Source organism: Punica granatum, chromosome 5 (genome assembly GCF_007655135.1).
Source record: "Punica granatum isolate Tunisia-2019 chromosome 5, ASM765513v2, whole genome shotgun sequence".
Taxonomy (NCBI): domain Eukaryota; kingdom Viridiplantae; phylum Streptophyta; class Magnoliopsida; order Myrtales; family Lythraceae; genus Punica; species Punica granatum.
In genome coordinates, this window is record NC_045131.1 from 11,658,062 (window position 1) to 11,669,592 (window position 11,531).

Sequence of the window (11,531 nt, forward strand, 5' to 3'; positions counted from 1 at the left end):
ATCGAGCTGTAGACGAGAATTAGTAATCCATATGTGTGTACAACATACAAAAGGGACTCAATATAAAGCTTGCTTCAGATAAGGTTCTTATCCTCCTACATCGAGCAAACTTTTGTTTCAAAACCAACCAGGGGAGGATAAATGGTCTAAGCCAAGGACGGATCTAAGGAGGGTCGCCAGGGGCGGTTACCCATGAACTCGAAAAAAATTATGAATTTTTTTATATACCTTAATGAATTTACTATTTTTTATATGAAATTGTCATATCTCGTCCTCTTAACTTTACAATTTTTTTTAATTATGCATTATCTTTAATTTCGCATCCTTGGATTAAATTTTTAGATCCGTCAGTGATCTAAGCTTGGCTTGAGATCAATATGAGACAGATATTAGTCAAATGGAATGCGTAAAGTTTAATTAAAAGGCTCTTAAAAAAAATTAACAAAAGGAATGAGTAAAGTTCAATGCAAATCTCGAGATCAATATAAGAAGCCTTATCCCGTTTTTGTGTAGCGTAGTTTCTTTCTTATAAGGGCTTTCGCCCTTCACTATCACCGAAAATATATATATATAAAAGAAGCCACCATCGCCCAAGATAACATAAAATTATTAAAAGAAAATTGGGATTTCCCCAACTCTCTCGGGGTGATCTTGCCAAAGCCACCACCTTCCAGAATGAGATTGCCAAGACCTCCTTAAGCAACCGAAGACCTTATCCCGGCAGTTTTAGCCATCGACGAGCCCAACACCTCTGGAGAGCTAGTGTAAGGCCGGGTTTGGGTTACGTTTTCCTTAAATTTGTTATTTTAGGATTTTTTCCTTTTCAGTTTTATTGTTTTCATGTCACACATATATCGGGCGCATCGTGCATATTTTTAAAAGTTGAAAAGATCTATACTCAAAAAGCCCAAAGGACATAGTGAAAAATGGCCTTATCTCAGTACATATAAGAGATTTTACAAATTAATGTTTGCTACATAATCCACAATTTCACATTTACTTAAGCAACAAGAAAATGTAACCGAAGGTCAGAACTCGACCAATTTCGGAACTTCAACTGTCACAATTGTGTTCAATTTTGAGACAAGATCCACAAGAATGCCTCGGTAACCCGGACTTCCGGACTATAAATGACCTTTTTCCCGCTTCCCCCCACCCAAAGAGAACCAGGGAGTGATCGCTATGCCAAGGAACAAGCCAAACTCGGAACATGTTATAGACTAAAACCTGACAACTTTTCACTTAACATACTTTCATTCCCCCTGTCATCACTTCCTTTATCCTCCATGCTCAGGTCCACAAAGCCGGCACTGTAACTCTCATCATCATGGCGGGCCCGACTGGGTGCCCGTCGGGATGGAGGTCTCGATGCCATCTCGTATTGGAACTCGTCCCGGTTCTTTCGCTTCCGCTTTGTTTCAAAGAGCCCAAATGCAAGAGCTTCAAGCGCTTTCATGGTGAGCGGGCGGTTTCTTGTGCTCTGCCTCCTCCCATTGTTCGGCTGTTGCTCCAAGTTCTCGGGATGCGATGGGCTTTTTCTTCTGTTTGAATCATGCGGTGGTGGTTTCGCCTGAGTATCGTGTTGGGCATCAATTTTTACCCCTTGGCCAGTAAATTCGGCATCAGGGTAAACTGGCAAGTTCAGGTCTATCACGCTCCAAGGCCCATGGAGATTTTCCTGCTCATGGCCTGACATGACCGTAATGTCCTTGGCCGGAGAGTTAGTGGAGGAAAGAGTTTCCGGAGACGGGCCCACTTGCAGGATACTCCTAATCCCATCCACAACCATATGAGGATTGCTCGAGCAGCAACTTGCTGCCTCTTGCTCGAATCTGGCACCTTCTGATACTTCGTTTCCACTGCAGCTTCTTAAAGCGCAATTTGAAACATCTAACTTCTGACGCTTCTTACTTTTAGGTTTAGTCCTTTGCCTTGGCTGAAATTCCGATACCTTCTTCTGATGGTTCGTCGAAGAGAGATCATTATTTTCTACATCTTTCTGTTGGGAAGAGACTCTTTTATCACCATTATTTACCTTCACAGATTTTGATACATCAGCCTCTTCCATGCTCAGTCGATCGTCGAGGCGTCATTCGCGATCCAATCCCATTACTCTTCTCTCATTGCTCTAAATGAAATGAACTTGAGAGGTACGTTCAGGTTAAGCTTCCGCAGGGCTGCTCACTCTGCTTCTCCAAGCTTCTCTCAACTTTGTCCTCATTTACCCATGTGGCCCAATCGTGAACTTTATGCCATCCCCACACTGAGTTGGAGTACGGGGCTTCAAATAACAACCCTCTCATTTCCCGCGAGTCTCCTCGTCCGATTTCACTCATTACACTGTCCATTGGCCCTCCTTCACTTCTCCATCTGATCTGAGACCACTGGCACTGTCTGCGCATCGAGAACAGTCTAGGATGCTCACAAGCTCAGACGCACACTGACCTACTCGATTCAACCACATCGCTACAGAACGTAGTGATCTCCCTTCACAAGCTTCCTCTTTGAAAACTTCTTAACCCCAGGTACAAGGAAAACGAGAGAATGCCTCGAGCCTGCAGATATACCATTTTCAGGCTGCTCAGAGTGCCACCCTCGAGCCAAGAGGCGGGGCCATACAGCTTCCCAGAAGAGATCATTGGACCGGGCCTTGCTTAATCGGAAGTTTCCCGTCAGGAAGGTGACTATTTCCACAGTTGTGAGAGCCGAGCAGGCTTTACCAATTGGTATCTCGGGGCAGAGAGGAGCAGTCTGATTACCAGATTTTGTATGGTCATTTCCAATTCCGGTGAGATCTTGCTTGCCCTTGCCAATTCCAATTGCCTCTACTAATGTTCTCAGCCCGGCTACGGCCTTAAGGGTGAAGACGTACTCTTCTAGCGATGTTTTCCCCTCTCCAAATGCTCTTGATGCCTACAAAAACGAAATGAATGATATATATATATATATATATATATAGAAACTTCATGTGGATTTGGTACCAAAAAAAGTTCTCAGTTTTCAAGTTCTTTCATTTTTCTCATATATAAACAGTGAAGAGAACAAAGAAAACTTAATATAAATGTTGTACTTAACAGAACATTTTGTAGTCTAACATGTCCTGGGAAAGGCAACCGAGCACACCTTATCCTCATTTTTTATCACTTTTAGAAAATGCAAACATGGAACACAGACAATGGTTCTCAGATGAGAAGCGCTAGCAGAAACAAGAGATGCCTGAGAAATTGATATCAGAAGTTTAAAATTGAGGAGCTGTTCTGCTAGCATTCTAAAAGAAAATTATATGCTCCATGAAGCCTAACCACCATAGAATGCAATACATACACGTCCCACAATGACAATGCAACTACCACAGAACATAAGTGGAATCATCTATTTGCCTGCTTAGAAAACGAGGAATGCCGTAGAGTGGAAGCAAATTTCCCTCTTTGCCCCTTGAATGGCATTTAGAAGAAGGAATATCGGTTTGATCTGAAATTCTCAATATATGTCCTAGAACCAAAGAATTTCGATATATCCCCTCTTGAAGACACACATCTGATTAGTGCAATGACAATAAAGCATGAACAACAATAATAGAGCATGTGACTGAAGGAGAACTAAGCTGATGTGCAAGTTCTTCAAGAGAAGGGGCAAAAAAAAAAAAAAAACGAGAGTTCTTATAATCAACACCCATATGGAATCGACAAAATAAAAAAGATATCAGGAAAGCAAATTAGTTGCAAGTTACCTCCACTAATGTCCTATGAGATTCTTCTGACACTTTAGAAAGCAAACGAGACAACAACTCCTGCTGTCTTAAACCTGTAAAAATCTTTTGCCCATATATAGATCTTCTGCTCTTCATCTTCCTGCACATCGACCATCTCCGATACTTGGCAGACCCATAAAACTTGCCATAGTAGAAAGACATTATTTGCCCTATACTTTTATTCTCCATGAATTTCTTCACCAGAATCAGATTTTTCCCGAAAATATACAGACCAAGGAGAAAATTCGCCCCCTCTGGATCGTTCCAGAGATTATACACAGAACCAGGCACCGGTAAGCAGCCTTCCTCAGCACATCTCTTGCACATTTGAGCTCTAGCTTCTTCCCCCAACACCAAGTTTCCTGATTCCTCGAGCTTTATTTTATGATCCGACTTTAAACCATCTGTCTTGATGGAGGAATCACATGTACCCGCAACAGATTCCTGCTGTTCGTGTTTAACATTGTCAGGTGTCTGGGGTATCCACATGACTGATATAGGCAATCCCATGTGGAAAATGTGCGGCCTACTACATCCGATGGTCGGGTCATCAAAGGGATCTAGTTTAAGCCGGATAAATTTAGGTCCCGTGATCAGATCAGGAATTTCAGCCTGGTACTCATCTCCTATCCGAGGAAGAACCTCAGGCTCCCCAAATACATTATACCGATTATTCTGTTCAGATTCTGAAGGAAGAAGTACTTCGGCAATAGAATCTTCAATACAATCTCCATTGGAACTCATAGCAACCAAATCCATTTAACCTATCAAATAGGAAGGAAGTCATTTATCAGTAGTGGCTAAAAATAGCATAAGATGAAGCCAAAGAAAAGCACGAAGGAAAAGAAGAATAGGTCAGAAAGCAATCAAACATTTCAGCGTTTTACATGTAACAGCATTTTTTCCTTAATTCCTCTAATACAGTGGCCAAAAGACATACATATGTATGTATGTATGTATGTATGTATGTATGTATATATGTATGATATTTTTCTTTTTCCAGCAGGCCGAAAATTCTACTATGGTAAAAAGGGCCAACTCTACCATGTGTGCCTCAAATTTGAAACAAAAGAGGTGGCAAAACAAAGACCATAAAAATTGGATTTTTAAGATTCATTTGGTGAAATTTTCATGGAAGAAGAAGCCCTAATCCTGCAAAACAAAAGTAATGTTTCGTTTCCCATTGCTTTAAGTACGAAAAAAAAGGAAAGAAATTCAAGCACATGAAAGTTTGAGCATCAAAAACATTCTCAACTAGTATAATTCAGTCGAGACAGATATTTTATCCTTCAGAAATGTTTTTAGATTAACTCTCACGATAACAATCACATTAAGTTTCTGTCAGGACAAAGAAAAGATTTTTTAGACAAATGGAAGACTCAATTAACACCATTTTCATTTAAATTACGACCACCATAAACTTAGATAATAAAAGAGAAAGAGAAATTGCCTAAAAATTGATATGGCAGAAGCTAATAGTTCTATTTCCTCCACATTCTCAGTCAAGCCGAAATCAGCACTTCCATATTCATCCAAGTCCGAAGAATACACAAAATAATAACAGCACGATGAGCATCTCACTGAGACTGCCAACTTTGCACATTTCGCTATGAGCATGTTATAGTTACTACCGGAGCTGCTATGATTATATCTTTGTACAAGAAGGCTAACTAACCGCAACACAGAAGAGCTCGAACAGAAAAAGGCAAAACATTTATGTCCCAAGAACTTAAGCAAACGATCGAACGAACCCGTAAAGAACATATGAATTGGGATTATATGTAGCAAACTCAGGCCCCCAAACAAGAAGGCGAACATGAGCAGCCCCAGATCCACTTTTAAGCCAGAAACTCAAAATCCCCACCTCGAAAAATAAAACATGAAAAGAAAAACCAAGAACAAGTAACCCGGATATATAGGGAGCACATTCAGTTTACACAAGGAGCACGACCCAGCAAAGAGCGTAGAGGTAAAGGCAGCAAATAAATCTCCACAATCGCGACAAAAAAAGACGAATAGAGTCGAAGTAAAATCAGGGAATGAACAGAGCGATGGATTAAGGCTGAGAATTAGAGGGTGATCCAACAAACAAATTCGAATACATTGGACACGACAGAGCTAACCAAGACAAGAAGCAACAGTGCCCAGACCATATTAGATCGCTGCGGCAAGCCGACCGAGAAGCAGAGACAGACAGACTGCAACAACAAAATGGGTCGGGGGGAAGCGACAGAGATTTCTACTGAAGGCTGTTTTAAACGGTAAAAGCAGAGCGAGGAACGTAGGAACCCAACCCACGTGGCCCCCCGAGAGAAAGAAGAAGAAGAAGAAGAAGAAGAAGAAGAAAAAGAAGAGAAGAGAGGAGAAACCTGAGAATGGAGGAGGGGAGGAGGGGCGGCTCAGCTCTTGACGGTTCGCACATCGATTCGGCTGCGATTGGAACTGGTTGGGCAGACAGCCGTACTTGGCAGTATATTGCTCGAGAGAAATACGTACGTGTATGCGTATGCATATGGCCATAAAGGGTCAGAGAGAGGGATGGAGGGGGGGAAGAAGTTACCTTGGGCTTTGTTAGAGAGCTAAACTAGACCTTCCCTTCATGCCATATATTCACGCAGAGCTCCAAATCGACCGAGCCAGCGCCAGACTGAAATAATATGCTCCGCTCGATAACATAGTCGTTCCCTTTGCGTTGCGTCTCTACACACACACTCACAGAGAGAGAGAGAGAGAGAGAGAGAGAGAAGGGGAGAGAGGTGTTGGTGTTGGTGGTGATTTTAGAGAGAGAGAGCGTGTGTGTTTGGGGGGGGGGGGGCTCTGGTCTGGTTCTCTATTACAAAGGGGGAGGGCATTATCGGTATTTCGTCTTCGGCTTCCAACGTTGGCGCGTGTGAGAGATGTTTCATGCACGTGGCAGGTAGCTTTGCCGGATCTGCCTTGGCCCCGGCGCATGCGCCCGGCTGATTAGCCAGCCATTCACCACCACCCAGCCACTCACACGCGACACCTAAGGCATCGGAATTCTCGTTCCGGCCCAATCCGGAATCCCCCGATGGCATCTCACCTTTATTCTCAAACGTAGTAGCTTGACTGATTGGCATTCCTGTGATCTCAGCTGACAATTCGGAGCACCTCAGGTCGTAATTTATGGGGATCATTAATCGACGTGGATAATTTCGGTATGAAGCTAGTAAATTCTAAGTTAAAAAGGTAATTACATCTCAAATAAATCTATATCGTGTATTTGTGTTTGTCAAATTACAATCAATTGGGGTGTCTATTTTCTCCCTGATAGTCCTTTTATGGATTTCGAGTTAGGAAGTTGAGCTGGTCTTCTCAACAATTATTTGTAATCTGAACAATCTACATGTATATATATATATATATACACGAATTTGGACTCATTCGACGAATCTTCATGTTCATCCAACGATTGCATTTCATATGAACTTCTCGGCCAAATTCTTAGCTTATGACTGAACATCCCTTTGCCTCCTATAAATTTATGCATTCATAAACTTCTATAAAATGTGAACATGTATAATTGTCTTTCAGACAAAAACAAATGTGGATGGTCCTTAAAAATTGTCCAAATACTCCCTCAAAATACAGCTAGAGTTTTACTTCTTCCAATTTCGATGCATCTAATTTAAATAGGAAATGAATTACTGATAGGCTAAAAAATATATATGATTTTCGACTGATAAAAACAATTAATTCTCTTTGTTCTATTTAATATTAAATTTTCCCTAGATTATCTTGTTTAAGATCTTTGGACTATTTAACAATGTGCAATGCAATAATTTGGGGAAAATTTACTGTTCATACAAAAAAAATTTCAAAAGTAGCCCGATTGGTACAAAAAAATTTTCTTTCTCACCAGACGTATAAAAAGTTTTAAAAACATAACTCGTTCAAACATTCTGTCAGTTTTGCATTGATGCCATTAGTTTCTACTTACGTGGTTGATGATGTGTCACTTGCCATCCGACATGGCGTGAACAGTATAATAAAAATATTATATTCTAAATTTTCAATTAAAATAAAAAATTTAAAAAAAATCAATTTTTTTATAAAAAATACACTCATGTCTCTTTTCTCGCTCTCGTCTGTTTCTTCTCTCTTCTTTTTCTCTCTCCTCTCTCTCAAATCTCTTCTCTCTCTCACGTCTACATGTCTCTCTCTCATCTTAAAAATTCTTTTTCTAAATTTTTAATTAAAATAATAAAAATAAAATCAACTTTCTCTCCTCTCTATCTCTCATCTCTCTTTCTCTCTCTATCTCACATCTCTCTTTCAAGATATTAAATAAAAATTAAAAAGAAAACAATGTTCATCTTCTTCTTTAAACGAAGAAGATAAAAAGACTCAAACATGGCACCAAATGGTTTAGAGGATGGCAAGATCAATTAGATCCAGTCTTAACATTCCATTTGCATCACTTCAAAGCTTTATCGAAATTGGCACTATTCTAGCCCCAGCCCCAGATCGAGCCACATGAACCCTAAATTTTTTTTTAAAAAAAATCATCAACTTCAATCGTACAGATGCGAACTCATTGAGCCACAGGTGGGCTTGCACTAGGGTCAAGAACCCAATCGAGGGGTCACGAGCCTCAGAATCAATAAACCCAGGTCTCTCGAACCTGGGTTCGTCGATTCAAGGGCTCGCGACCCCTCCAAGTTATGCTCTCGACCCCCTCACGAGCCCTCGGAATCGCATTGAGTCTCTCTCTATGAACCCAGGCCTCCTGAGCCTGAGTTCATTCGATTCGGGGGCTTGACCCCAACGCTAGCCCACCTGTAGGTCTCGTGAACCCCGGGTGGCTTAGGTGCCTAGAGACTTGCGATCCCTTGTGTATTGTTCATCTTCTTCGTTTGAAGAAGACGAACAATGTTTCCCTTCTTTTAAAATTTTTATTTAATATATTATTTTCATGTATCTTGAAAAGAGCGATGTAAGGAGAGTGAGAAGAGAGAAATAGAGAGGAGAGAAGAGAGATACGGGAAGAAGAGAGATTGAGAGAGAAAGAGAAGAGAGTTTTTTTTTAATTTGATTTTTATTTTATTTATTTTAATTCAAATTTTTGAAAATGAATAGTTTATTATTTTTTTGTGCCACATCGGATGGCAAGTGACGCATCATTTGCCACGTAGGTAGCAATTGACGACATCAATGCAAATTTGATTAAATGATGAACAAGTTACGTTTTTCAAATTTTTTGTACCTCCGGTAAGAAAAGAAAACTTTTTGTGCTAATCGGATCATTTTCTGAAACTTTTTGTATGAACCATGAATTTTTCCCGATAATTTATGGCAGAGTCTCGCAATGAGAGGTCTCTATTCATGTAAGTTAAATCTGTCACTTAAGGTTGCATCAATTTAATACTACTCGTATAGATTGTTTTCTTTTTAACCTATATTAATACATAGAAAGATCCCAAAGATGAATTTAGTGTGTTATTATTTTACTTTCCAGAAACCGTTAAGTGTCAGTGTATCACTATTAGAAAGCATGACTAAAATCTACTTTTCAAGAGTCACTAAAAATATAATTCCATATTCTTTACCAATAATAAGTTTTATTAATCTATCATGTGATAGATAAACCATATATACGACCAGCCATATCTACAAAATATCTGTTTTTTTTTTCTAAGTGCTGTGCAATATCGCTAAAAATTTTATTTACAACAAATTGTATTAAAAAAAAAAAGTCCGTGCTCCTTAACACGTTGGCAGGGCGTTCTTAGCTTCCTCAGCTGTCCCACATGCGCCGGGCGCCAGCGCAAATCAAAGCCCTCGGTATGAGATACGGTGCGGGAAGCTCCAGTATAGTCAAATAGGCCAACCAATAAAGCAAGGCCAAGTAAGACAATGACGACCTTTTAGATGATCTGGCAAAATGTTAGTGGCCCTCGTGGGGGATCGAGAGTGGTGGTGATGCGGCGTGCCGCTGCTCGAGGAGTGTGCCCTTCACGCTCCAACAGAGCGCGTCGCCGGCAACGATTAAGTTTGTTTCTGAATGGGGCTTTTTCTTTTTCGGTAGAATTACCAAGCTGCCCTCCTCCTTCGGATTGCTTTTGTTTTTTTTTTTTTGGTGAATTTTTTTATTGTTCTTTGAAGTTTTAACAAATTCAAAGAGTACACAATATGCGTCGGAAATTCTCTGCTTTTGGAAATTCATGGTTGTTGCTTAGCTTACGGAGCATGCAAATCAAGAAAATCCACGTTGCATATGACCACGACACATTAAATTTTCGAATAGCGTGATGCACACCGGAAAAAATACAATCTCCATTTAATTAGTTGGTTTTGTGAAACGGTCCTAATTTAGATTTAGGGCTCACATGACATCAATCAATCAATTGTTAAATGTCAAAAGCAGGATGAGTTTATAAGTACACGCGTCAATTCTTCCCCCCATCCAAGTGCGTAACCTTCATTTGTTAATGGATGAAATCATCCATTAATTACTTGATGCTGTAATAACATGATGCTCAGATAATGTTATATTTTGAGAACAAATCATTGATAATGTTTGTGCTTCTATGATGCGAAAGAATAATTAATATTCTTATTCAAAGTAATCATGAGGCCTTAATTACTTTCTTGTAGGAAACGGGTGCTAGATTTGGCCCGAAAGGAAATTAGTAAATTAGTGTCATAATCTACATATATATATATATATATATGTAAAAGATGTGGCCAAAGTGATGGAGATAAATTAGTGGATATTGTGAACCGAATAACTCCATTTTGATCGACTCCCCCGTTGCTACATTATTTCGTTTGACAAATTTTACCACACTTTGTTTATATACATTGCAAATACCTTCACATCTGGTACAAAATAGAATAAATAATTTTACAACAAGCAAATATAATGGCGCATTGCTTGTGTGATTACTACTAATTCAGTCATTTGATATCTGATTTGTGTTTTTCCACGATAGATAGCGAGGTTTTATCACCGTTTATTTATTTTTAATTATTTCTTTCTAATATCTTCCTTTGCTTAAAAAAAGAACATAAAAATTAAAAAAGAGGCGCAATGCAATGACATGCGTAATTTTCTTTGGAACGAAGATGTTTGAAATTCAATTCTCATAGTAGAACTGTCTACTTCAATTTTATTTTTTTATTTAGATATATATTTTCATATACTAAATCCATAAACCTCTTTTTTAATAAAAAAATTAATAGTCCTCTAGATAATTAAGAAACTAATGAAATCACATGTGTTGATCATTGGAACGAAGGAATCTCATATATCCTACCATTATCAACGATAACTTTTTTTTTTGGATAAATATCCACAGAATTTTGATTCATCAAAAAGTCAAAAGAAAAATATAGATTCCGTTTCAGTTGATTTATGAATGAGAATCATATCATTTATTATAACCGCAACTTCACCCGTACCGATATTGAATAAGACCAAGCCTATCGCTTTGATTCACTTTAGGCTACGCTATTATTCTGATTTCCCCATAGACACCGTTAAAGGTAGGTTTGAACCGCTATTGGCTTTTCTTTATAATCCTAATTTTATCCCATTAATGAGCTTGTGCCAGATTGAATTATATATTATTGGGTATAACTTTAAACTAATAGATAATTAAGGAGCTATCCCATTAATGAGCCTGTGCCACATTGAATTATATATTATTGGGTATAACTTTAAACAAATAGATAATTAAAGAGTTATCAACGTGAGTAGGTTCAAGCGATTTGGTACTCATTCTTCTTAAATAAGGTTCAGGATTTAAATCTTAAA

General features: G+C 39.0%; 1 protein-coding gene across 1 annotated transcript; it reads right to left on the reverse strand.

Moving 5' to 3' along the window:
• Positions 1-917: 917 nt before the first annotated feature.
• LOC116208975 lies at positions 918-6,544 on the reverse strand. The gene is made up of 5 exons (XM_031542551.1): positions 6,121-6,544; positions 3,731-4,515; positions 2,471-2,913; positions 2,186-2,394; positions 918-2,091 (listed from the first exon to the last, which is right to left on the reverse strand). The coding sequence occupies exons 2-5, from the start codon at positions 4,508-4,510 to the stop codon at positions 1,214-1,216; spliced, it is 2,310 nt and encodes a 769-aa protein (XP_031398411.1). The 5' UTR covers positions 4,511-4,515; positions 6,121-6,544; the 3' UTR covers positions 918-1,213.
• Positions 6,545-11,531: the final 4,987 nt, after the last annotated feature.